This window comes from Monodon monoceros, unplaced genomic scaffold (genome assembly GCF_005190385.1).
Source record: "Monodon monoceros isolate NGI ecotype Baffin Bay Population unplaced genomic scaffold, NGI_Narwhal_1 Super_Scaffold_12, whole genome shotgun sequence".
Classification (NCBI taxonomy): Eukaryota; Metazoa; Chordata; class Mammalia; order Artiodactyla; family Monodontidae; genus Monodon; species Monodon monoceros.
In genome coordinates, this window is record NW_021703768.1 from 163,090,579 (window position 1) to 163,116,567 (window position 25,989).

At 54.9% G+C, this 25,989-nt stretch overlaps 3 protein-coding genes across 12 annotated transcripts in view; 2 read left to right on the forward strand and 1 right to left on the reverse strand.

The window, feature by feature from the left end:
• Positions 1-5,738, forward strand: part of DNM2 (dynamin 2) — a 93,534-nt gene extending 87,796 nt beyond the window's left edge. For 3 of the 9 annotated variants that reach the window (XM_029217408.1, XM_029217407.1, XM_029217411.1), the window contains 3 exons: positions 1,416-1,648; positions 2,712-2,966; positions 3,551-4,463. In XM_029217408.1, the coding sequence (XP_029073241.1) occupies positions 1,416-1,648; positions 2,712-2,966; positions 3,551-3,617 (555 nt within the window). In that variant the 3' untranslated portion in view covers positions 3,618-4,463. Of the gene's footprint in view, positions 1-1,415; positions 1,649-2,711; positions 2,967-3,547; positions 4,475-4,924 lie in introns of those variants that run through there. The other 6 variants (XM_029217413.1, XM_029217412.1, XM_029217405.1 and 3 more) reach the window with 3 other exon arrangements.
• TMED1 (transmembrane p24 trafficking protein 1) lies at positions 5,061-8,231 on the reverse strand. The gene is made up of 4 exons (XM_029217414.1): positions 7,944-8,231; positions 7,150-7,247; positions 6,827-7,010; positions 5,061-6,085 (listed from the first exon to the last, which is right to left on the reverse strand). Exons 1-4 carry the CDS (start codon positions 8,124-8,126, stop codon positions 5,867-5,869), a joined length of 684 nt encoding a protein of 227 aa, XP_029073247.1. The 5' UTR covers positions 8,127-8,231; the 3' UTR covers positions 5,061-5,866.
• A 5,321-nt stretch (positions 8,232-13,552) lies between these two features.
• CUNH19orf38 (chromosome unknown C19orf38 homolog) lies at positions 13,553-24,529 on the forward strand. Of its 2 annotated transcripts, XM_029217799.1 has the most exons (8): positions 13,553-13,636; positions 14,312-14,412; positions 15,497-15,805; positions 17,806-17,898; positions 18,866-18,893; positions 19,632-19,675; positions 20,882-20,916; positions 23,881-24,529. In XM_029217799.1, the coding sequence occupies exons 2-8, from the start codon at positions 14,382-14,384 to the stop codon at positions 24,025-24,027; spliced, it is 687 nt and encodes a 228-aa protein (XP_029073632.1). In that variant the 5' UTR covers positions 13,553-13,636; positions 14,312-14,381; the 3' UTR covers positions 24,028-24,529. The 2 variants fall into 2 exon arrangements, with proteins under 2 accessions (XP_029073632.1, XP_029073631.1); XM_029217798.1 differs by lacking the exon at positions 13,553-13,636 and having other exon boundaries at positions 14,294-14,412.
• The last annotated feature ends 1,460 nt before the right edge of the window (positions 24,530-25,989 follow it).

Sequence of the window (25,989 nt, forward strand, 5' to 3'; positions counted from 1 at the left end):
GATCTTCCCGGACCAAGGCTCGAACCAACGTCCCCTTCATTGGCAGGCAGATTCTTAACTACTGCGCCACCAGGGAAGTCCCCGACATCCATTCTTAAAAGGACACTTGTAGAAGGAGACTTCTCTTATGAGATCTCATACATCCATTGAATTGATATTTCAGTTTCAAAACCACTCTTGCCCTTAATGGGGAAGCTCTGGAAGCATCCTCTCCAAAATCAAGAACAAGTTGGCTATTTCCACTTTTATTTAATCTTCTTGTAGGGTGACTAGGCAATGAAGCTAGACAAGAAAAATTATTTATTTATTTATTTATTTATTTATTTATTTATTTATGGCTGTGTTGGGTCTTGGTTGCGGTGCACGGGCTTCTCATTGCAGTGGCTTCTCTTTGTTGCAGAGCACGGGCTCTAGGCGTGCAGGCTTCATTAGTTGTGGCACGCGGTCTCAATAGTTGTGGCTCGCAGACTCTAGAGCGCAGGCTCAGTAGTTGTGGTGCAGGAGCCCAGTTGCTCTGCGGCATGTGGGATCTTCCCGGACCAGGGATCAAACCCATGTCCCCTGCATTGGCAGGCGGATTCTTAACCACTGCGCCACCAGGGGAGTCCCAAGAAAAATAATTTAAAGCTGTGAACGTCAAAAAGAATAGAAAAACTGTTTGTATGTAAACATGAACGTGTATACTTAGAAATCCCAAGAAAAGTAACTGAGGGATTTCCCTGGTGGCACAGTGGATAAGAATCCGCCGGCCAATGCAGGGGACGTTGATTCGAGCCTTGGTCCTGGAAGATCCCACACGCTCTGGAGCAACTAAGCCCGTGCGTCACAACATCTGAGCCTGATCTCTAGAGCCCACGAGCCACAACTACTAGAGCCCGTGCTCCATTAGAGAAGCCACTGCAATGAGATGCCCGCGCACCTCAACAAAGTGTAGCCCCTGCTCGCCACAACTAGGGAAAAGCCCACGCACAGTGACGAAGACCCAATGCAGCCAAAAAAAAAAGATATAATGGGAGAAAAGATAGCAATAAAACAGATAAGATTCAGGAATTCCCTGGCATTCTAGTGGTTAGGACTCCGCGTTTTCACTGCCAAGGACCCGGGTTCAATACCTGGTCCGGGGACCAAGATCCCGCAAGCCATGTGGAAGGAAAAAAAGAAAAAAGATTCTAGGAATAAGTTTCACAAGAATCTGATGAAATGGGTTGGAAGAACACTTGCAAGCACCCCTGAGGGACTCGGGAGACAACTGAGTGGAGAGCTCACCTCCTTGTAAGTATCTCCCACGTTCTGCAGTCAGGTGAAAGACGAAGCCCCGCCCAGCATGCTGGGTGCTCTTCTGGCCCTTCACAAGGCTGGCTGAGCTCTGGGCTGGTGTGGTGGGAAGCCCTGACCTCTCCAACCCTTGCCCTCAGACGAAGGCCTTCATCCACCATGAGCTGCTGGCCTACCTGTACTCATCGGCGGACCAGAGCAGCCTCATGGAGGAGTCGGCTGACCAGGCCCAGCGGCGGGACGACATGCTGCGCATGTACCACGCGCTCAAGGAGGCGCTCAGCATCATTGGGGACATCAGCACCAGCACAGTGTCCACGCCCGTTCCCCCGCCCGTTGATGACACCTGGCTCCAGAGCACCAGCAGCCACAGGTCTGCGAGGCCTGGTCGCCTGCAGGCTGCTGCCTGCGGGATCCCAGCTCCACTCCCTGCCACGCCCCCATGTGTCCATCAGGGCACAACCCATGGGTGGGCGGGGTGCAGGGGCCCCGACCACAGATGGCTCAGCACCCAGGGCTAGCCACAGTGTGGGACTGCCTCCCCGCCTAGGCCTGAAGGGACTGGAGACAGAGGGTTAAAGGCCCGCCTGTCTCCTGGTGCCTTCCATTGGTTAAGCCCCAAACAGAAGCCAGAGAGGGCAAGGGGCCTGGGCAACCCCGGCCATAGGGGTGAGCCTCCTGGGGCATAGAGCATAGCTGAGAATGGCGGGCGGGGGGGACCTGGAGGGACACGTGGAGGGTGTAACCAGCATCCCCCGCCCTGTCCACCCTGGAGCTGAGATGGAAATAAGGCCCTGGCATGGGCAAGTCAGAGCGTCAGGCAGGGACATCTAACCAGTGACAGGACAGATAGTGGAGGAGAGGATCGGTCGGGGAGATCTCAGAAGGTGCCAGCCCTACTGAGCCCTTGGGGAGAGGGCACAGCAACCAGCCTGAGGGGCATCAAGCGCTCGGCCCCAGAGGGGAGCCTTGGGCGGGGCGGGGGAGGGGGGCACCTGGGACAGAGGCCTTTGGGCCCTGCAGCCTCTGGAGGCATTTGGACCTGATCTGAAGGGCAGGGCTGGGCTCTGAAAGGATCTTTGGCTATAGAGGGGGGATTGGAAGAGCGGGGGAGGCCCGAGTGGGGCCAGTGAGAGGGGAATGCCCACAGGAACGAGGCCAGAGGGAAGCAGGAGCCCTTCGCAGCTGAGGACAGGTGCTGCGCCCTGGCTCAGGTCTTGAGGCTGGACGGAGGGGCCCAGTGTATCTGCGCTGCCCCACGCCCAGGACCGGGCAGTCACCTGCATCTGGCTGGGTGGTAGCTGGTGCCAGCCCATGGTACAGAGGAGGCCACCGTGGCCAGCACCCCACGCCCCGCCTCGGGCTTCCACGGCCACACGGATGCGGCCGGTGCTGCCACCCCCATCTTCAGCTCACACCCTCTCCTTCCTCCACAGCCCCACTCCGCAGCGCCGGCCTGTGTCCAGCATGCACCCCCCAGGCCGGCCCCCAGCAGTGAGGGGCCCCACCCCGGGGCCCCCCCTGATTCCCGTGCCGGTGGGGGCAGCAGCCTCCTTCTCAGCGCCCCCCATCCCATCCCGGCCCGGACCCCACCCCAGCGTGTTTGCCAACAATGACCCCTTCTCAGCCCCGCCTCAGATCCCATCTCGGCCAGCTCGGATTCCACCCGGCATCCCCCCCGGAGTGCCCAGGTAAGGCTGGACCCCCTCGCTGCCTGCCACCTAGAGCCACCAGCCTGCGCCCTGCAGGGAGCGGAGGAGTCACTGGCATCCCCATTGGGCTGGTGGGGAAACTGAGACTCAGAGAGGCCAAATTCACGGAGTGGTGGAGTCAGGGTGACTCCCAGGCTCTCGGGCCTGTCCTCTTTGTGAGCAAATGGGCCCACCACATAGCTTGGGTCCCCTCCCACGGGGCCCCTTCCGGTTTTCACCTGTCCCCTTCTGAGGATACGCACGTCAGTCACTGCCCGCCCCAGCCCTGCCTCTCCCCCCCCGCAGGCCAGGGTCTTTCCTCCCCACTTCTCCTGTGAGTAACCTGAGGTCCAGGGCGGGCGGGGGACTTGCCCAGGGTCACAGAGCAAGGGAGTAATGGCGGGGGTACTGATGTCCAGGCTTGGCACACTCCTTTCCAGCACCCGAGCAGCCTTTAGAGGAGCAGCCGGCTTCGGGCAGCAGCCTGGGGCAGCGGTGGTGGGGCCTGGGTCCTCCTCCTTGCCCTGCTTCCGGCCTCACTGCCCTCTCTCCTTCCCCATCTATCTCTATTCTCTTTGCAGCAGAAGACCCCCTGCTGCGCCCAGCCGGCCTACCATTATCCGCCCAGCCGAGCCATCCCTGCTCGACTAGGCTGCGGGCAGCATGTTCTCGGGGGTCCTCGAGCAGGACCCTCGGTGCAGGAGCTTCGGTGGTCCGGGCCCATCCACCGCCACCCCTGGCCTTCCAGTCCCCACGGGGGACCAGGCTCCCTGCAGGCAGCCCCTGACTCTTCCCTAACCCTGGCCCCAGTCAGGGGGCTGGCCTGGCCCCCATCCCCAGCTGGACACAGCACTGAATGGAGGGGCCCTGGAGCCCCAGGATGAGGGGAGCCGGGGTGTTGCACTTTGGGGGATGGGGTCTCAGGTAGCAGAGGAGGCAGCTGCGTCCTGAGTGCCATCTTGAATGAGGGGTCCAGGCTGGGGTGGCGGTGCTCACCCAGGGGCTTCTCTGGCTAGGAAAGCCTGAGTAGGCCAGGCTTTCTAGAAACGGCACCGAGGGTGTCCACACCCCCAGTCCTTGCTGGGGCACAAGGAGTGTGTCTGCTTCTCAGCAGTGGGAGCTCCCAGCGGCGAGCCAGGCCCAGTGGGCCCAGTGCTACCCGCCCGCCCAAGTTGTACATATTCCTTCCTTGGCCGTATTAACTGCACGGCCCAGCCTCGGCTGCCGGAGGTGCCTTTCCCAGGTCCGGAACACTCGGCCCGGCCAACCTCGCTCTCTCCTGCCTGGGCCATCTCCTCCTCCTGGGTCCCCGGGGCAGCCTGGGCTCAGGGCTGAGTGGGTGGGGAAGCTTCGGGGGCCTCTGGGCTCCCACTCAGGCCTCCCCCACGGGTCGGGCCCAGGTGGCCTCTCTGTGAGCAGACCTTCTCGCTCGCTCGGTTTGACCACTGTAAGTGCCTGCACTCTGTATCCTATTAATAAACTAAAATAAAGGGAAGACGCTTCTGGTGGCTGCTGTGTGGGCCTTTTGTGTTGACCTTCAGGCTGAGGACGGGGGCTGCTGGCCTTCCCCCTTCCCCCTGCACCCCAAACGGCACTGCTCTTGGGGAGAGGGTTCACTTCTGGAGGGGAGAGCTTTTACTTTCCTTAACACTTCAGGAGTAGGAGCAGACATTCACACAGCCACACACACAGGCCTGGCTGTCCCCCCACCTGCACCCCAGACGGCACTGGTTACAGAGGCCAGGATGGGGGCCTGCGGCAGGCGTTGCAGTTACTGAGGGGAGAGGGCCTCATGGCCCTGTGCCCCAGACTATGCCGCAGTCAGGCCCCCTCCCCACCCGCAGTGTCCTGAGGACTTTCCCCAGAGGTCCCCTTCGCCCTCTTCGGGGCACAGGCCTTCCAGCCCAGCCGGGGACACAGTTAAGCTTTGCTTTTTCTGATTTTTCTCTTGTGCCCAGGCGACCACCTCCATCGGCTCCTGCCCGACCTTTCTTCTGAGCTTCGTGGGAGACCCCTCCCGCCTGCCTGGCTGCCCCCTTGGGGGCAGGTCTGTCCCGGCTGGTGTCCCTGAGCCCCAATCACCAGGCTCTGTGGTTTTTCTGACCATAGTTTATTGATTCTGGTGCCCAGGCCAGACTGCCCTTTGTTCCATGAGGCTCCTGTGCGGGCTTTGGCTGAGGCCACCCCTCAGCCCTGTCTGGGGCCCCTGCAGGGACAGCGGGAGGGGCGGGTGGTCTTGGAGGCCCCGCTCCTGGAGTTCTGTTACCAGACCTCACACCCAGCCTGCCCTCAGCTGGGCCGGGGGGCCGGGCCCCTTCCTGTCAATAAAGTGACCGTTCTCACAAGAACACTGCGGCCACGTCTCCTTCCCGGCCCCTAGCACGAGCAGGCCACCCCCAGCAGTAGCACAGGCCTCAGGTGAAGCCACAAGGAGAAGAAGGAAGGCATGGCATCCCACAGCAGCAAGCCCCTTCCTACCGGGACCTGGCTTGGAGGGTCAGTGGGGAAGGGAAGGGGGAGTTTGCTTCCTGGGCCCCGTCTGTACCGCGCAGGGCTGGTGCAGGCTGGAAGACTCCGGCTAAGGCACGTTTTACAGTAGGGGACAGAGGCAGGGCCAGAAAACGCAAGGGTTGCATTCAAACGCTGCAGTGCCCCCCATGCACAATTTCCGGGTGCTAAGCCACCCCTCTTGGAGCGTCCATGTCTGCAAGCCAGCTGGCATTCCCTACCCAGCCCCTGAAGGGAGGAGATGCAGGGGGACCCACAACTCAGGCCCGAACTGCACAACCTCCCCTCCCGTAGAAAACTAAGCTGGGGAAGGGACCCCCCCCACCCCGACCAAGTCTCACACACATGCGCCTTGCTGCTCTTCCTTTCGCCTGTTCTTCCATGGCAGTGGGCTACGTAGGCACGGGCCGCTTGTCTTGAAAGAAGCGCTTGAGCGTGCAGACTTGCAGCACAGCCACGAGCAGCAACACAGCCACGTTCACAGCAGACCAGAAGTTGACCCGCTCCAGGTTGCCCTCTTGCAGGTTGCGGTCACGTGCCTCAAAGGCCCGCAGCAGAGTCAGCATTTGGATGCTGCGCTCAAGCCGGATCCTCATGGTCTCGATGGACTCCTACGGCACAGAGGGAGAAGCAGGTCAAGGTTTTGTCCTGCAGAACGGGGTGAGAGTTCATGTTTGGGGGGAGAGGGAGAGACAGCTGAGAGCACAGACTCAGTGGCCAGGCTGCCTGAGTCTAAATCCCTCTGCCACTCAATGGCTGTGTGACCATAAGCAAGTAAATAACCTCTCTGGGCCTCAGTTTCCTCCTCAGAAGAGTTGCCCTGAGAATTGAATGCCTAATTTTGTTTTTGGCCGTGCCGCATGGCTTGCGGGACCTCGGTTCCCCAACCAGGGATCAAATCCCGGCCCCTGGCAATGGAAGCTTGGAGTCCTAACCACTGGACTGCCGGGGAAATTCCTGAATGCCTAATTAAGTATAAAGAACATATTAGTGATTAATAAATAGCAGTAGGTGAAGCCAGACTGCTTGGGTTCAAATATTGGCTCTGTCAGTTGCTGGCTGTGTGGCCTTAGAAGAGTTACTTAGCCATCTTGTGCATCAGTTTCCCCAACTGTAAAATGGGGGATAATTAGAGCACACTCCCAACATATAAGGTGGTTATGGAGACTTAATGAGTTATTTAAGCCCTTAGAACAAGGGTTACACCTAGAAATGTTCTACTGTTACTAGGTTGGGGGCACCAATATGTAGGAAAGGCAGGGTCAGGCCAAGGCGGACCCCAGTCAAGGTGAGAGGGTAGGGTCCAATGCCAGAGATCTGGGAGGAGTGGCCCCAGCTTGGCCTGGGCGCACCTTGATGTCCTCCATCTTGACATCCAGCATCTCCTCGGGCTCCACAGCCTCTGCCCAACCCTCCACCTCCTCATCATCCTGCAGGCTGTCAAAGATGAGTTCAAAGAACACCAGCTTCTCTGAGATGGTGCTGAAGGAGTTGTCAAAGCACAGCTTGTAATCCCCGGCCTCCGTGGGCTCCACCCTGGGCAGACAGACACACAGACATGACCCTGAGTGGCCGGCCAGCCAGACTTTTCGAGGCAGGCAGGGTGGTAACCCGAGGCCGCTGGTGAGGGGCAGGGCTGTAACTGAACCTGGGCAGCCAGCAGGACTTAACTCACGTGTGCACACCGTCTGCCTTGCGGGACTCACTGACCAGCAGCACTCCCTGAGGGCTCTCCAGAGTGAAATCCACGTCCAGCCCAGCACCGCCGATCACCTGGGGGGCAGGTAAGAGCGGGTGGAGGGCTAGGGGTAGGCCAAGGGCACCTGCCAGAGAAGGCCAGGGCTCGGCCGACCCGCACAGACCCGTACCGACCACCACCAGGGGCCTACCTGAGCTCCGACACCTACATCTGCAAGCCAGTCCCGCCCCTCTCCCGTGCCTCTGGCCGCGCCCCTTGCCTTGGCTCCGCCCCCATTGATTTGATGGCCTCAGGACCGGCTCTGTTATCTGGTCACGCCCCCCCTAGAGACCACGTCCCGGCTTGGCCACACCCCAAATGAGATGACGGAGCCCAGCCTTCTTCTCTTAGCCCAACCCCCGAGAAATTCTCAGGTTGGCCACGCCCTTTCTTGTACAGCATTCTGGTCTCGCCTTGCAACTCCCGCAATCGACCAAACCCTTTTGGCCACGCCCACCCTTGAGGGTCCTGCCTTCTGAAGGGCTCCCTCGTTCTCCCGATGGCCCCGCCTCCCCGCTGCCCCACTCTAGCCCCGCCTTCTTCCATTATTCCCATCCCTTCCGCTCCCACGCGCTGTCCCCGCCCCCTCCGCTTAGCTCTCCCTGGCTCCGCCCCCGCGCTCCTACGCACGGGCTCCTCCTCCTTCCCTCTTCAATGCATGCATTGCTTGGTCTGTATAGCCACGCCCTCTCTCCCTGGCTCCGCTCGCTCTACGGCCTGGGACACTCTACCTGGTACTCAGTCTCAAGGCTTGCATTGGCCGGCGCGGACTGATAGAAACATTGCTTACGCCCCGCAGGCAGTAGGAACGTGAACTCGCCGTCCTGGATCGGCGGGGGCCCTGCCCCTCCCACCCCCACTGGCGGCAATAGTAGCCACAGGGCCAAGGCTAAGGCCGCGCCGGCCGCCATCATCCGGGTCACCCTCTGGTCTGCTAATAGGCCGCGGTTCCTTTAAAGAGTTAGCCCTGCCCCCTCTGCTACTCGGCGGGGCTCATTGGCAGCCGCTTCTGCCCGTTGTCCGAAGCCCGCGGAGCCAGGAGTGAAGGACCCCCTGAGAGCATAGCTGCCCGAATGAATGACTGATGCGCCTGAAAACACTCGACTTTCTACAGACGTTTTCTTTGCAAAGTCTCCACTTCTAGTCTCAAATGCTGGTGGGGGGGGGGGCAAAAGTACAAAAATAAGACACGATGGTACATTCTTCTCAGGCAAAAGTTAAGACAACTGTAGTGGAGGTGGCCGGGTCCTTCCTGCGGTTTTCCCAGAGTACCCCGCGCGCGACGCGGATTGTGCGATCCAGCCTGGGTGTAGCTGATCGGAAATAGAGACAGGGCATGGCCCTGCACGCGACCCGTAGGGCTCGTCTAAAAAGGCTCAGCTAGGGTGGGCGGAGACCCTTTTATGTTAACGTGGGGGGAACTTGTGCCAGGTCTGTGAGTTTGGTCCCGGGTCGGATGCCTAACCACTCATTCCTTGGCGCCTTAGAACCGTCACTCTATCAGTTTCCTCGTTTGTGAGTTAGAGGTGATGAGAATTGAGATGAGGCCTGGTCTATAGTGAGCGCCCCGCATTTCTTGCATATAGTTAGCACGGCGGCTTGGCCCCGCCCTGCACCCCAATGGTCTCAAACTCGAGGGCTAGAACGTAAACAGTGATTGAAGTGGCCCAGGGTAAGAAGAATAACAGCCGAGGTGCTTAGCGTCAGAAGAGAAGAGGGGAGAAGAGACTGGGTTTGGGAGGCAGGTTGCCTAGTTCAAAGCACGCCTCACGCTTTACTTGAGGCATCACTCTGCTGGGCCTCACTTTTCACATCCATAAAAGGGGTATGGGGACTTCCCTGGTGGCTCAGTGGTTAAGACTCGGCGCTCCCCGTGCAGGGGGCCCGGGTTCCATCCCTGGTCAGGGAACTAGATCCCACGTGCATGCTGCAACTAAGAGTTCGCGTGCCGCAACTAAGGAGCCCGCCCGCCGCAACTAAGACCTGGCGCAACCAAATAAATATTTAAAGAAAAGGCGGGAGGGGGGTGATACTAGTCCTACTTCACTGGGCTGTTGTGAAGATTGAGTGAGATGCTTGTTTAGTGCATGGCATATCATAGGCCCTCAGTAAATATTATCCGTTATGTTCCAGGTTTATCGCCCTTCCTTGGGCATGCCGCCAATTAACCTCTCCCTCAGTGTGGCTTAGAGGATTTGGAGGCGACCTAAGCAGATAAGCAAAGATGTCGCTGGAGAAATGGACTCTGGTGATTCCATCTAAACATAAGAAAAATGCTCAGATGGAAATTCTGAGTCTTTCAAGATAGGCTTGAGAGAGGTTGGCAGGTGGTGGCCATTACTCTTCGAATACGGCTGGTGGCTGTCAACTGTTTTCGGCGTTTGGAGAGCTTGGGGAAGTAACACTTTGTAATGTCAAAGTTTATGTATGATCACGCTTCGTCCTCCTTTTCGTTCCAAGTTTGTCTATCATTCAGACTCACTACTTGGACATTTTGAAGTAGTTGTGGAGAATGAGTGATAACTTTTTTTTTTTAATGAGGTGAATTTCACATTGCATTAGATTAATGATTTTAAGTGAACAACCCAGTGGAGTGGCATTTAGTATGTTCATAATGTTGTACAGCCACTACTTCTACCCACTTCCAAAACATTTCATCAGCATGGAAGGAAACCCTGTACCCATCAAGCAATTATTCCTCATTCCCCCTTCACCCCAGCTTCTGGCAACCAATCTTCCTCTATGGAATTAGCAATTCTGGGTATTTCATATAAGTGGGATGTGTCTGGCTTCTTTCACTTAGCATGTTTTTAATGTTCATCATAATATCAGTATTTAATTCCTTTTTATAGCTGAGTAGTATTCCATTGTGTGGGTATCTGTTGGACACTTGGGTTGTTTCCACCTTTTGGCTGTCGTGAGTAGTGCTGCTAAGAACATGTGTATTTTGAGTATCTGCCTTCAGTTCTTTACGGTGTATTCCTAGGAGTGAAATTGCTGGGTCATACGGTAATTCTGTGCTTAACTATTCGAGGAACTGCCGAACTTTCCCACAGTGGCTGCACCGTTTTACATTCCCACCAACCATGTGCGAGGGTCCCAATGTTTCCACATCCTCATCAACACTTGTTATTTTCTATTTTATTTTTAGTATGTCCCTCCTAATGGATGTGAAGTGGTATCTCATAGTGGTTTGTTTGTTTCTTTTTGGGGGATCAAGCCATTTTATTGAGGGGCATCGGGAGAGGGCCTTAGAGCTGGGAGGACAGTGGTATCTGACATCCTTCTCCCGGCCCTGGGATCTTCTCAGCTTCACAGTCTCTGAAAGCTCATAGTGATTTGGGTTTTTTGGCTGTGCCAAACAGCTTGTGGGATCTCAGTTCTTCGACCAGGAATTGAACCCTGGCAACAACAGGGAAAGCCCGGAATCCTAACCACTAGGCCACCAGGGAACTCGCGAAAGCTCGTGGTTTTGATTTGCATTTTCCTAATGATACTGAGCATCCTTTCATGTGCTCATTGGCTACTTGTATATCTTCTTTGGAAAAATGTTTGTTCAAGTCTTTTGTACATTTTTAAATTGGGGTGGTGTTGATTCATATATTATGGAATGGAAAAGGAAGAAAGAAAAACAATGAAAAACCTCTCCCACTCTTTGCCAGTCTCTGCTGGGGCACATCCATACTTCACCTGGGTGTTTATAACTCTGCCTTAGTCTTCTCTTCCTGTTTGCATCAAGCTTAGAAATCAGCCAGAGATGAAAGAGTAGGGTCTTCTCAGGTCTTTTCTGAGCATTTGTCCTGCCCTGGGCATGCACATTGCTTTCTAAGTTACCCAGTGTGTATGGGTGCTTTTGAATGCCTTAATTACCCAAAGAAACTCTCACCCCAGCTTTTCCTCCCAGCTTTTGGTAAGTCAATTGTAATCTTGTACCCCAGAGAACTGTGGGTTCTCCCTTTGCCTTACAGTGTTTTCCAAGAATGTGTTCTGAGTTAAACAGACAAGCACCTTGAGGCAGTCCCTCAGGTAACCCCCAGACATCTTAGAACAGACACACACAATACTGTGAGAACGAGGGCTGCTCTGCTCCCTTAGAAACTGGGGACCAGGGCCCTATACTTCACTTGAAGACATAGGCTGCTGTCTTCAAGTCCTCCACTGTGCTGGGAAAGGAGATGAGGAAGGGCAGGGAAAACACCATAAAAAGCTTTCCTGCCATGATCAAGTTGCCTCTTCTTGATTCAGCATTTCCTTGGTTGGCATCAACATTGAGCTGTTTTCCAGAGTTTGGATAAAGTTAATTCTTACCACTTTTGCTCAGTTGGTCGATGTTTTGGTGGAGGTAGAGGCCCATGGAGCTACCAGCTCTGCCATTTTCACTGTCGTCTGGGGTGAATGGGTGATTCTTGTTTCCCTCAATTAAACAAAACCATTCCCCTCCCCAAGTATTCAACAAAATTTACTGAGTGACACTGTTAATAAAACAGACAATGTCCCCATGGAGCTGTCATCCCAGTGCTCCTCCACTAAATGATTTCAGGAAGTCAGAGGCACTGAGAAGTAACTGCTAGGTGGGTAGGTGGGGATGGTTCATTTCACCTGGATGGAGTCAGAGAGCTTCCCCAAGAAGGTGGCATTGAAGCTCAGGTTTGAAATAGAAGGGAGAAGAGGCAAGCAGAAACGAACAGTGCTCTGAGGTCAAAGGCTCTCAGAGACTTCAAGAGGCAGAAGGGAGATGAGGGTGGGGTGGGTGAGAGGAGTAGCCAGAGAAGAGATGGGAGCCTTTGGCAGAGGCCACATCATACAGAGTCCCTCTTCCGTTTGTAATGTTGGCCTAGGATCTTAGTCTGGGGTTCTTATAACCATGGGGAGTTAGCAGACTGGCTTCTGGAGGTCAGGAATCCCCTGAAATTAAAACCAAAAGATTACAAGACCATGTGCTGGGCAGACTCACTACTTGGACATTTTGAAGTAGTTGTGTTTGTTTGCCCCACCAGAGCTGTTCTCTAACATTCCCTGTACTGCTTCGCAGTGGGAGGCAGGGAGCTGATATCGACACACCGGGTCAACTTGGCTTCCTTTTCCTCTTATTTCCAGTCGGGTTCAGCCCTGGTAGGATATCTGAGGGCCGAAGGAAAGGAAGGTCTAGGTATCTATTCCCTGGCTCCTACCCTGTTGGTCTGCTTCTTTCCACCAAAGCTTGTAACTCCAGCTCTCTCCAAGTTCCAGAACTGTTTTCTCCCCAGCAGCTTCAGGCCTGGCTGCTAACAGTTCCCTGACCCCAGGGAGTCACCATCCGTCATTGCTTTCCCTTCACCCTGCCCATGACTCCTCAGTCCTGTCTCTTAAGGGCATAATCTGTGTGTCAGCTGACCAATACAGGTATGTGTGGCTATTTCTGAATTCAAAATTCCAGGTTATAGGGACTTCCCTGGTGGCGCGGTGGTTAAGAATCCGCCTGCCAATGCAGGGGACACGGATTTGAGCCCTGGTCCAGGAAGATCCCATATGCTGCAGAGCAACTAAGCCTGTGCGCCTCAACTACTGAGCCTGCACTCTAGAGCCCGCGAGCCACAACTACTGAAGTCCGCGCGCCTAGAGCGCGTGCTCCGCAACAAGAGAAGCCACTGCAATGAGAAGCCCACGCACCACAACGAAGAGTAGCCCCTGCTCGCCGCAACTAGAGAAAGCCCACGTGCAGCAGTGAAGACCCAATGCGGCCAAAAAAGTAAATAATAAATTAAAAAAAAAAAGAAGCTAGGAAAAGAAGAGCCAATTAAACACATGGTAACTGGAAGAAAGAACAAAATAATGAAATAGAAAACTGAAAATAGAGAAAACAACAAAGCCAAAAGTTGGTACTTGGAAAAGATTAATAAAACTGATTAATCCCTAGCAAAGCTAATCAAGAAAAAAAGAGAAAAAACACAAATATCTATTATCAGGGATGAAAGAGGAGACATCACTACAAACCCCACAGATATTAAAAGCCTAACAAGGGAATATGAACAGGCTTATAGCAATAAGTTTGATAAGTTAGATGAAATGGACAAACATGAAAATACAAGCATGCTAGTTGGAATCAAAGAAAATTACAAGGTACTATGGCAGGATTCAGCAAAGGCATTTTTCTAAGTTCAGAGGAATCTGGAAAGATTTCTTAAAAATGGCACTTAAACTGAGACCTGAAGCAGAAGTGGGATTTGACCAGGTCTATAGAATTGTGTTCCAGGCAGGGATGATGGAACACATGCAAAGGCCCTGAGGTTGAAATGAGCTTTGTGTATCCAAAGAAAAAAGCCCACCCTAATGGCCCTTTTTCGTATTTGGCAACTACATGCTTACATCCTTCCTGGGTGTAAACCTCCAGGTGGACCTACCTGCTGGACTTGACCAGAAATGTTTGGAGACCAAAGCAAATCTGGTAAGACAGACCTTTGGAAGTTTCTGGGCTGTCAACAGGAGGCAATTTATGCTGCAAACAATGTCATTCCCTCAGTTCTGCAGCTAGTGTTTCCTTCCACCTGGCTGGTGAAGCCCCTGAGGCTTTCCTCCCCTGTGGCCTCACACTGGGAACACTCACACTACACTAGGCATTGCACTTCATGACATGAATTCTTTGGAGCTAGTGTCCACTACTCTTAGCCCCATTCTTCAGAGCAGCAAGCTGAGGCTTCCAAGAAGGACCTTGTCTTGCCTGAGGTCACAGAGGCCAAGCCCTAACCACCATGCCCTACCAACTTCCACCCCACATGTTTCAACTTCAGCACTGGTTGGGCCACATTTTGTGACTTGGGCCTGGGTTTCCCAAAAAACCTATGTTCCTTGTGCTTCCTCATGCCCAGGAGTTCTCAGGGGAAAAACAAAAAACAAAAAAAACCACGCACTGGACCATCTCATTCATTTTCCCCTCCCATCTGCCAAACCTTGGCCCCTAAGGAACAGCGAGGTGCCAGGGTCTGATGTGCATCCGTGGAAGGGATGGGGAGGGGAGAGAGTCCCTTTCAGCGCCCAAGTGTGTGTGTGCAACTTCCTGCCAATGAGGAAACACTCGGCTCAAATCAGCCCTGGTTCTTCTTTCCTTGCTCTGGCCTCACAGGAGGAGCTGGCAGTGAGCCGTGGGCCGCGCTGGTCTCAGCCAGATTTCCCGGCCAAACGCGGGAGGAGAGATGCCCTGGACCGTCCTGCTCTTTGCAGCCGGTGAGCCTGGTGCCCCTGTGCCACCCCTGCTCCGCTCCCTCCACCTCCCCAACCTTGCCTCTGCTGGGGGGTGGCAGGGAGGGTATGTGTGTGCAGAAACCAGGTGCTGGAGAAGCTGAGCCCTGACCGATTTGCCCAGAGCCTTGGAAATGCCCCAGGAGCATGGATTTCTGTTGTCCGGTCTCATTATCCCCACCCACATCAAGGGTACCAGAAATGCCAGCCCACCAGAGACAGCAGTGCCCACGCCCCATGACTCAGCCCTACTTGACCTCTGCAGGCTCCTACCTCCAGGGCTGGGGCAACAGGAGGATCTGCTGGGGGCTCAGAGGGTGGGGCGGGGAAGCTAGATAAGGGAAGGCTTGTGTCGACCTCACCTGAGCCAGGCACTCTGCCCGGGAGCCTGTGAGCAGCTGGGGAGACACTGGTCCCTCCTGCAGGAAGTCGTGCTCCAAAATCATATTCTTCACCACAGCCTGGAAAACAAGATAGAACCCCTCTGCCCTCCCCTTCTCCCCTCGGTCACCCTCCCTCCTGCCACCCAGGCTCCTTGAGCACACCACATCCCTTCCAGCCTGTGGCCTTTGCCCCAGACTGTCCCTCTGCCTGGAATGCTCGCCCCCAGTTCTTCCTGTGCCGTGTCTCCATGGAAGCCCTCTGTGGCTACCCTACCACCCTTGTCTCCCTGAGAAAGTCAGCCCCCACCCCTCCCCGGGGCAGGCATACCTTATCTGTCCGCATACCTTATCCATCTGTCTATCTGTCTGTCTCGTCTGCTGCTCTATCCCCAGCACCTAAACAGGGTCTGGCACGTAGTCAATTCTGTTGATCGAAGTAGTACGAGTATAATTGCGCTGCTGTGTAACATCCACGGCTATTATAATAAAATGACTCAAATGCAGCGATCTCTCACCACGTGCTGGGCACTCTACCCTTTCAACATCACAGTAGGGTAGGGAAGACTAGCATCCGGTTGTACGTGAAAGCCAAGGCCCAGATAGGGTGAGCCACTTGCCCAAGGCTACACAGCCAGGCTGGCCTCTGCTCTAACCACCCAGACAGCCTCCCCTATCTTGCTTCGCAGGCTCCTTGGCTATCCCAGCGCCATCCATCATGCTGGTGCCCCCACATCCCAGCAGCCAGGAGGACCCCATCCACATCGCATGCATGGCCCCCAGGGATTTCCCGGGGGCGAATTTCACACTGTATCAAGGGGAGGAGGTGGTACAGCTCCTGCAGGCCCCCGCGGACCAGCTCGAGGTCATCTTCAACCTGAGTGGTGGCAGCAGGGAGGTTCCAGGGGGACCATTCCGCTGCCAGTATGGCGTGCTCGGCGAGCACAGGCAGCCTCAACTGTCGAACCTCAGTGAGCCCATGCACGTCTCCTTCCCAGGTAAGGCCCTTCCATCATTCCTCACTGCCCCAGGCTCCATTTTCTCACCTCCGAGGCTTTGTAGGTGCTGTTCCCTCCACCTGGAAGTCATCACAGGACGAGCCACCTCTTGCAACTTGCCAGGACTTTCTCACTTTTCCTTGTTTAATCCTCACAGTCACCCCCATGCAATGGGTACAGCCATTCTCCCCATTTTCCAGATAAGGAAACTGAGGCACAAGAGATGAAGAGACTGGCCCAGGTCACCCAGCCAGCAGGTGGCAGAGCGTTAAACCTGGCATGCGTTCACCCTCCCTGAAATCCAGGCATTAAAACTGCATGCTCTCCTGCACCCTCCCTTGAGCACCTGCTATGTACCAGGCACTGTCCTTGGCACTGCAGGTTCAGCAGTGAATGAAACAAAGTCTCTGATGTCTCACAGTTGACATTCCGAGGGATGGGGACAAACGATAAATAAGGAGTTTGGTAAACATTCAGTCTGCCAACAGGGGACAAGGAAAGTGGCAGGGATGAAATATAGCCTGGTGAAGGGATGAAATATAGCCCCAGCAGTGAAAGCGCCAAGTCCTAACCACTGGACTGCCAGGGAATTCCCAAGGGTGTCATTTTAAATAGAGAGGAGAGTGGCCAAGGAAGGCCTCTCTGAGGAGGAAACGTTTGAGCAAAGACCTGAAGGATGAAGAGTCAGTCACGTGAGTGTCGGGGGCAGGAGTGTTCCAGGCAGAGGAAGCAGGCTGTGCAAAGGCCCTGGGGCTGGAGCGCGCCTGGTGTGTTTGAGAGACATAGAGGCACCCCATACGGCTGAAGCATAGTGAGCAAGGGGGAAAGGTGGGGGAGATGAGGGCAGGGGGGAGGTGACGAGGACTGTGCAGGGTCTTGTGGCTGCAGCAAGGGCTCTGGCTTTTCGTCTGAGTGAGACAGAAGCCCTGGGAAGGCTGATGTCTTCCTCTGGGCTTTCCAGGAGAGGGGGCTGGGCCTGGGCTCTGGATCTAGGAGCCAGAGGGAAGGAGGAGCCTCTGGGTGGAGTCTCTGCTTCACCATCAGTCAGAATTTTCCTGCTGCAAAGAGAACTTTGTTGCCAGCAGAGGCCCACCGGCTGTGATGACAGAACAGTCTCTGTGTCCTTCCCTGGCCTCAAGTTCCACAATCAAAGGCCCCCTTCTCTCACCTTGGTCCTGTGGTCTCAGAGTGGGGAAGTGACACCCCTCCTGCCCCAGGTGAATGAATGAACAAGGGCGAACACTGAGAACACCAAGTGTGTGCCTCTCCTCCCCTCCGGGCTAGTTCCTGACCTCCACTGGGAGCAGGGCATCTCCTGCTGGCTTCCCCCTCTCTCCAGGGAGGGGCAGCTGAATCTTTTGCAGAGACATTAACTGGAGCTGGGGCTTCATGCTTTTGTGGTTGACCTCTACGTGGGCCTCAGGGTCCACCATGTGACTGGGGGTGGATGTTGTCTGACTCCCTATTACCCAGCCAGCAGGACTCTTCAGGCCACAAGTAACTGAAAACTTGACTCAAATTGGCTTCAGCGACAAAAGGGGATTTGTTGGTTCACTGAACAGCACTGACTTCAGGCATGGCTGGATCCAGGTGCTCACTGATGTCAGGAATCATGTGCCACTTCTCAGCTCCGCTTTCTTCTGTGTCTTATTCTCAGGCAGGCCCTCCCTCTCAGGGTGTCAAAATTGTACCTTGGAGCCCCAGGTGTATATCCTACCAGCTTTGTAACGCTGGCCTGAGGAGTAAACCTCTCTTCCCAGTGGTCTAGCCAAAGTCCAGAAATTACTTTCATTGGCTCAGCTTGGGCAACATGCCCCTCCCTGAACCAATCAGGTTGGCCAGGGGGAGGGGATATGCTAATTGGCCAGAAACAGGTTTGCTAGATCCCCAGGGTCTAGCAACACCCAAACCAAATGGAGGAATGACAGGAGTCCCACCTTCTCCCTGCAACCCTACAGTTCCATGACCTGCCCAATCTCTCTTTTCCCATCTTCCTCTAGTGCCCACCTGGATCCTGGCACTCTCCTTGAGCCTGGCTGGAGCCTTCCTCCTCCTCGCTGGGCTGGTGACCACTGCGTTGGTCGTCAGGAAAGGTAACGGCAGGCAGAGAAAGCATGGCCCACCAGAACTTGTATATGCACTCCCACTCACACCCATTTTTAGGAGCACGGTTGGGAGTCCTTACTACAAAGGTTTAGCAGTGAAGAACCTTCCAGAATTTCTATGATGGTGGTGGGCAAGGGCAATTTATATATGTATATATACATGTATATGTGTGTGTATATATATATATATATATACACATATATAAATTGTTGTAAAATATACATGACATAAAATTTACCATTTTAACCCTTTTTAAAAAATTATTATTTTTTTGGCCACGCTGCGCAGCTCGTGGGATCTTAGTTCCCTGACCAGGCATCAAACCCGGGCCCTGGCAGTGAAAGTGGATCGCCTGGGAATTCCTTTTTTTAAAAAAATTATTTTTAAATTTTTTTCATTTTAACCCTTTTTAAGTGTCCAGTTCAGCAGCATAAGTATATTCACTTCGTTGTACAACCATTGCCACCATCCATCTCCAGAACTCTTTCATCTTTCCAAACTGTAACTGTCCCCTTTAAACACCGACTCCCCGTTCCCCCTTCCCACAGCCCCTGGCACCACTGAATTCAGTCTTTAAAAACAAAATTAAGCGGGAATCCCCTGGTGGTCCAGTGGTTTGGACTCTGTGCTTTCACTGCAGGGGCCACGGGTTCTATCACTGCTCGGGGAACTAAGACCCTGCAAGCCGCATGGCGTGGACTTAAAAAAACAACAACAAAAAACCCAACAATTTTACATGCTCGTACCTTGTTTGAAGTTTTTACCAACATACATTGATCATGAAATTTGGGGAAAAAAAGTGTCTTCAGTAGCTCCCCTGTTGAGTGGGAAATTTGCCAGCGAAGAAGGAAAGGCTGGGCTACAAATGTATGTGGGCCTTTTGGTTTTTTGGCTTTTTGCAACCAGGATGCAACCAGGACCAAAATCTAACAAACACTTTTTTTTCTCTCCCAGTTAAAGTAAAAAACTTGCAGAAGAAACGGTGAGACCATCCCTGGAGACCCTCAGAGGGTGGTTTTGGGGAAAGAAAACTCAGTCCCAAGGCAGGAGTTCCTGATGGCCATTAAAGACTCTGATAGCTGGCCGGGTTCTGGGGGAAGAAGGGTCCTTCCAGGGCTCCACCCCAAACAGCGTCTTCTGGTGGGAGGCTGGCTTAATAGAAACAGGTGCTATTCAGGAAGCGCCTACGGTGTGCCCAGCATTGTGCTGCGGGACTCTGGACCCTGAGCTCACGTGATCCTCGTGGCAGCGCTGGAAGCAGGCACTAGGAATGGCCCCATTTTACAGATGAGGAAGCTGAGGCTTCCTCACATCCCTTTACGGCCATTTGCCAAAATTTGCTAAGTAATCATTCTAGAAATCCACAATTATGGGAGAGGCGAGTGGTGCCCCCTGGGGTTGTGCAGCGCCCAACTTGTAGCCTGTAGACAGTGGCCCTGGTTCCTGGGCATCAGAATCTACTGGCTCCAGCCTCGGTTTCTCCCCTCTGAGAGAGGGGTGGACACCGTGCTGCCTAGTGGCAGAGAACTAGCAGTAGCCCCGGTGATGGAATCCTGACTTCACCTGGCTGTGGGGCTCCTGCGAGAGAATTTCCATCTGAGGGGATTCAGGGGGGATGCGGAGGTGGGGGGGGGGGGGAAGGGCCAAGTTTGACCAGGGCTACCTGGAACGAGCCTCCTGCCTGAGACAAGTCATCACTTTCTCCTGAAACCCTCTGCAGGGAGCGAGAATCCTGCTGGGCCCAGGTTAACTTCGCCACCACAGGTCTGTGCCTCCCCGTTCCCGTCCCTCACCGGGGTAGGGTCACTGCCTCAAAATGCCATCGGGTCTCACTACTCGCTACTGAGCCCCTTCGACAGCTGCTCACTTCCCTTAGAGTTGAGAACACACGCTCCCCTCTTTCTCCCCCATCCCCTGCCGTTTCCCGACCAGGTTCACCTTTTTTTTTTTTTGGTGTGAACATCTTTCACCTCTTACCTCTCCTTGCCCCATCCTCATGCCTTTCACTCATTCTGCCCTCTGCCTAGAATACTTTTCCTCCCTGTGGTCTGTCTAAAGGTCGCCTCCTTCGGGAAGCCTTCCCTGACTTCCTAGGCAGGATCTACTCTTTCTACTTACATGCCCCCAGAGCCCTGTCGTTCTTCTTACCCCTCAGTAGAAACACAATTAAGTAATCATTGCGTGCTTGGGTGTGTGACACTCGCCTCCACCACTGGACCATCAGCTCCAAGGGGGTGGGGAACTGCACCTGTCTTGTCCACCATCAGGGCACCCGGCTTTCACAGTGCCTGGCACCGTCCTTAAATGGAGCCCCACTTGTGGTCCAGAATGTACTGTTCTGCTGGGGGTGGGGAGAGGGACCCAGCCTGTGAAGTGCAATGCCCAGGAAGGGGCTCCAAGCAGAGAAAACTCCATTCTCTGTACTTCTTTCACTGTCTCACGTATTTATTGAGCACCCCGACTATGTGCTAAGGTCTGGGGTCTCCCAAGATAACCAAGACAGAGGTGGTTTCTGTCCACAAGCCCATACTCCGATGGGGAAACAGCCCATGGCGGGCCGGACCCTGTCTGGGCTAGGAGGCTAGTCCCCAGAGGAAGTGGTGTTGAATCAGAGACCTATAGGGGGGAGCAGGGAGTAGCTGGGTGAAGAACGGGCAACCCAGGGTGGGGGAGGAGCTGAGAGGTGTTCTGGAAAGTGGAAGTGGAGACAAGGCACCATTTTCCCAGAGGTCAGCCAGAGGTCCCTGAGGGAGGGTTCTGAGCGGTGGAGGGACACAGTTCAATTTGTAGCTGTGCACAGTGCACCCTGTAGAATGGGCTGGAAGGGGGCAAAGAGGATGAGGGTTGATGGACCTTACGCCCTTCCTCATGGTTGACTTGGGGCCTGTGGGCTTGCGGGGAGGGCCTGGGGAGGGCGATGAGCAGGAAATCTGAACCGGCCCCCATCCTGGTCTTCTCTTTCTGTTGCAGACATGTCCTTCGATAACTCCCTGTTCACCATCTCCGTAAGTCGTCCTGTTTCTCGGTCCCGATTTTCTACTGACTGTCATGACCATGGGAAGTTTGGGGCTACCACCAGGCTGGGTTGACCTGTTTGCCTCTGAGCTTCTGGGGTCTGGGAGAAGCCCAGAATCACTGAGCAGGGATTGTTTGTGAGCTGAGAGTTGGCACTGGAAAATTCCAGGGGATTGGAGGTAGGCACGTTGTCCAGGCCTTCGTGGGGCAGTGGGCAGGCCCCTGGTTGTCAGCACTGCCTTTGCACTCAGAATGGTGACAAGGGACTCAGGGTGACCTGGTGGCTTCTTTGGGGTCATGGAGCCTTGTGACAATCTGGTGCACACTGTGGTTCGCTCCTGGTATAAAGAAAAGCCTACTTTTGTGTTCAGTTTCAGGAACTTCAGCTTAGCTGTCCCAGACATGCGTCTCCCTTTCAAGGGGGAGGGTCTCAACCCTCATTCCCATCCCCACTCCTCACCCCCTGCTTAGCAAGGGGTGTTGCTCCGCCAGATCACACAGTGTCCTGGCTGGGATTTGAACCCAGGTCTATGGGACTCCTCTACACAGCTGCATCTTGTGATGGCCTTGGGGTACTTATTATTATTAGTTTACTAAATTAGAGATATCTGACCCCTGGACACGATGGATCAAGAAAATGTCCAGCTAGGGGAATTCCCTGGTGGTCCAGTGGTTGGGACTCCACACTTCCACTGCAAGGGGCCCAGGTTTGATCCCTGGTGGGAAAAACTAAGATCCCACATGCCGTGTGGCATGGCCTGGCCAAAAAAAAAAAAAGAAAAAAGAAAAGAAAATGTGCAGCTAGCTCTTCTCCATGCAGAGAGGGGTACAGGTCTGGGGTGCAGGTGGTCCCCCTTGAGGCGGCCTCAGAAGTTCCATTTGTGTAAGTGGACGCTTTGGGACTTCAGTCAGGGAGCCTGGGGTGGAGTCAGTCTGCTTGGGGCACCATGGTGGGGAGGGGGTGGGGGGAGGTTTGGATGGGTTCAACATAGCCTTCCTGGTCATCTGGACAAGAACAAGATGAGGCCCTTCATCCCTCAGAGCTTCTTAATTCTACAGGGGGAGACAGACAATGCCATGTGGGGTAGGAGTGACCAGGAAGCTCACTTAGGTGGGAGATCCGGGAGGTCTCTGAGATTAGCGACAAGCAGGAGGTAGCTGCGGAGGATTGATCCAGGCTCAGGACACGTTCTTGGCACGGCCCAGTAGGGGTGCAGCGGAGTGAGGAGTAGAGAGGGGCGCCGCGCGGAATTTTGACTTTAACTTTGACCCCAAGTGAAGGGTGAGCCATGAAAGGTTCAGGGCAGAGGTGGGACTTGACGTGATCTATGTGCTCACGGGCGCCCTCTGGCGGCTTCGTGAAGGATAGACTGTGGGGGACCGTGGACGGACGGGAGCTGGGGGACCCGGCAATGGTTCAGGCGCCAGACGTGGCGGGTAGTTTGGGCCAGTGTGTTGGCAGCGGAGGTGGAAGAAGCGAACAGATAGATGCAGGTCAGGTAGATTCAGGGGATGGGAAACAAGGCACTGATTTTGGAGTGGATGAGTGGGCCGAGGGAGAAGGAGGCGTGGCGGAGTTCCGGAGAGACAAGAGACAGGTCACCTCACTCAGTGCTGCCACAGAGCAGATGGAGACTGGACCCCAGTCACTGGTATACAGATGGTGGGAAGGAAGGGGCTTGGCACTGGCCTGTCCAGCCCTCTGAGATCTCAGCTCAGGGAACAAATCCTGAGCTGTTAAGAAAAGCCTGGCAGGCGGGGCAAGTTCTGAAACCTTCTGTGAGAAGTCACACCGCTCAAGGCACTAGCCTGGTGATTACTGCCTCCCCCGCCCCCCCGCCCCCCCCCCTTTTTTTTTTTAAGGCATTTAAAACGAAACGGTGGAAAACAGAGAAAAGGAAGGAGAAAAATAACTTATTTCAGTCCTGGTGACTTTAAAAATATATTTTTTTTAGTTAAAATTTTTTTTGACTATGAAATACATCCAAATGTAAAAACTATATACATAGTAAAATTCTCTTTCTTAATCCCTCTCCACCCACTGGTCTCCCCCTCTGCACACAGACGTACAGATAAATCACCATTAGGAGCTTCCTGCACATACAAGCAAAGGCAAAAATAGCAAGTCTATATCCTCACTCTTTTTAACACAAATGACAGCATGCTAGCCACACTGTTATGAACGATGCTTCTTTTCCTTAACAGTAAATTCTAGTGATCTTTGCTAGTTTTTAAAAAAATCATTGTAAAATAGACATAAAATTTACCATTTTAGTCATTTTTCAGTGTACAGTTCTGTGGCATTAAGTGTATTCATATTTTTGTACAACCATCACCACCATCATCCCCAGAACATTATCTTGCAAAACAAATCCTGTCCCGGGACTTCCCTGGCAGTCCAGTGGTTAAGACTCAGCACTTTCACTGCAGTGGCCTGGGTTCAGTCCCTGGTTGGGGAACTAAGATTCCACAAGCCACACGGTGTGGCCAGAAAAAATAAAACTCTGTCCCTATTAAACACCAACTCCCTGTTTCACCCCCACTGCAGGCCCTGGCACCCACCATTCTACTTTCTGTTTCTTTGATGGATTTGCCTATTCTGGATTTTACACAGAAATTATGCCATACAGTGTTCATATTTATGAGTCGTAGCCACCCCGGGGGTGTGTGTTGGCATTCTCCCCCATTGTACAAAAGGGGAAACTGAGGCACAAAGGGGGCCATCACACCTCATCAGGGAGAGGGGGAGCTGCGATTCGATCCTAGGCTGTCTGTTCCCTATTCAGCAGAGAAGAAGGCAGGACAGACAGCAGGATCAGGGCGCTGAAGCTGTGTGTGTGTGGGGTGAGGTGAGACCCGATGGACTGGGGGAGTCTCGGGCTCAGAACATGGGGCAACCCGAGATCCTGAAACCCCAAATCACCCGCTTCTCTATTTTTCCTCCACGGACAAAGAAAATGACTTCAGAAGAAGACGCAGCCACCCAGGATGCTCCCTCAGGCTCTGCTGCGACACCTGGCAACTCTGGGACCCGGAAGAGGCCCACCTCCACGTCATCCTCACCTGAGCCCCCAGAATTCAGCACATTCCGGGCCTGCTAGGGGAGCCCTTCCCTCTGTCTGCGTGCCCTCCGTTCAGCCCTCCCCCTTGAGCTGGCTGGGCTTTGCAGGGTCTCAGTTCCCTCCAGCTACGTTGGGGACTTCTCGCTGCTGCTTCCTCAGGGCAGTGAACAGAGGAAATGAAGGGGACCCCCTGGCCTTGGGACCTTCCTCGCAGAGGAGCAGGAGTGGGAGAGGGGATGCAAGCATCTGCCTGGAGTTTGGACAGAAAGCAGGAAGCCTCTCTGGATTGCCAGCTTTTCAGACCACCACGGAAGGAGCTGTTAGGATCCCTCAGCCAGGCCATTATGAAGTCTGAGCTCTCCACACACCCCTCCGCTTTCCTTCGTCCCATGCATAACATGGTGTGGACACCATGCACACTGTCCCATGCAAAAACCCAATAACACCTGACTTGGGTTTTTGGAGCATAGGGTACCTGGGGGTTATATTCTATGTGCCCTGCTGGCATGCCTAAGTTATTAATTATAATGCTTGGAGCTGTTCCCAAGGCCTCTGTGGAGTGTAATCTTTCAAGCCCAGCACCTCTGGGGTCCAATCACTGATTGCAGGGTGGGGGGGAGGGGCAGTACCCCTCAACTGCAGGCAGTCAGGGTGGTGTATGGGGAGGCCCATGGGGGTGTAGGGAGGGGGGCAGTGCCATGTGGGGTCTCTGCTAAAGTCCTTGCATTGGTGAATACAGGAGGTGGAATGATGGAATGCTTGAGGAGAATGAGTAGTAAATGAGCAGGTCCAGGGACTTCCCCGCCGGACTAGTGGTTAAGACTCCTCCTTCCCAATGCAGGCGGCGCGTGTTAGATCCCTGATCGAGGAACTAAGATCCCGCAAGCGGCACGGTGGGGCCTTAAAAAAAAAAAAAAGCAGGTACCGGGAAGAGTGGCAGCTGGAGATGGCGGGCGGCCGCAAGCACCTTTGGAAGTCACCAAAGAGGAGAGTGGGGGCCTTGGAGCAGTGGAGGGGGGACTTGGAGGGAAGATGGGTGTGTGTATCTGTGTATTGAAAGGGGCACTAGGCCCTAATCTGCTGGATTCACTGGTCAGCCATCACTGCGGGAAGGGAGAGTGAGTTGGGGTGGGGGGGAAGGGGCTAAAAGAGAGGTCCAAGAATTTTTTTGTGGGGGCGAAGACAGTGAAGGGCCAAGGATGGAGGAGGAGGGCACTGGGGGAAGCGGCTGGAGATGATGGGGAAGAGAGAAGGAGAGGTTGAGTGCTCGGAGAGGGGGCAAAGGTGGCGTGCAGAGGCCAAGTCCACGCTCAAACTGCTTTTCCAGAGGGCGCGCTGGGGGTGGAGCCACAGGCTGGGGCGTGTCCCTACGTCCTGTCCCCGCCCCTCACTCCGGCCCTCCCCAAGAACCCAGAGATTCACAAAGCGAGACCAGTGGTGGGGTGGGGAGCAGGACCGGCATAGGGGCGGGGCCTCTTCGCAGCTGGACCCCGCCCCTCAGTGAGCCGCCGTACAAAGCCGGGCGGGACCAGGGGCAGAGCCCAGCCTCAGGGGCGTGTTAGAGCCTGTCGGGCGTCAGGCCCGCCGCCGCCGTTCCCCTGGCTAGGGGAGCCGCCTCACACAGCACGGCCGCTTGCGCGGGGCGGGGCTCCAGCGTGTGTCCGCACGGCCGAGCACCGCCCTTTGACGCGCGCTCCGAGCTGGGCAGCCGCATCGCCTTACAAAGCGCGGCCATTCGGGCCGCGCCGGGCTGGGGGCGGGGCCCAGCCCTAGGGGCGTGTCCGCGCGGCCGAGCACCACTCCTGACGTACGCTCCCGCCCTCGCTGTTCCTGGCCCAAGGAGTCACCTCACAAAGCTGCGACCGCTAGCGCGGGGCGGGGCGGGACGAGGCGGGGCCGGGCCGGCCCCGCCCCCCAGCGTGCTTCCTCCCAGGGCCCCGGGCCCGCCGGCACGCCCCCCCGGCCCCCCCCCGCCCCCCCCCCCCCCCCCCCCCCCCCCCC

What these genes read in the sequence shown, in the direction of transcription:
- TMED1 (XM_029217414.1), bottom strand. Translation starts at nt 8,126, where the DNA reads ATGATGGCGGCCGGCGCGGCCTTAGCCTTGGCCCTGTGGCTACTATTG. An exon ending in AAGGCAGACGGTGTGCACAC is followed by an intron (nt 7,011 to 7,149) that starts GTGAGTTAAGTC and finishes CTGTCTGCCCAG; the next exon opens with GGTGGAGCCCACGGAGGCCG. An exon ending in TCAAGATGGAGGACATCAAG is followed by an intron (nt 6,086 to 6,826) that starts GTGCGCCCAGGC and finishes TCTGTGCCGTAG; the next exon opens with GAGTCCATCGAGACCATGAG.
- CUNH19orf38 (XM_029217799.1), top strand. Translation starts at nt 14,382, where the DNA reads ATGCCCTGGACCGTCCTGCTCTTTGCAGCCG. An exon ending in AAAAACTTGCAGAAGAAACG is followed by an intron (nt 18,894 to 19,631) that starts GTGAGACCATCC and finishes AACCCTCTGCAG; the next exon opens with GGAGCGAGAATCCTGCTGGG. An exon ending in GGTTAACTTCGCCACCACAG is followed by an intron (nt 19,676 to 20,881) that starts GTCTGTGCCTCC and finishes TTTCTGTTGCAG; the next exon opens with ACATGTCCTTCGATAACTCC.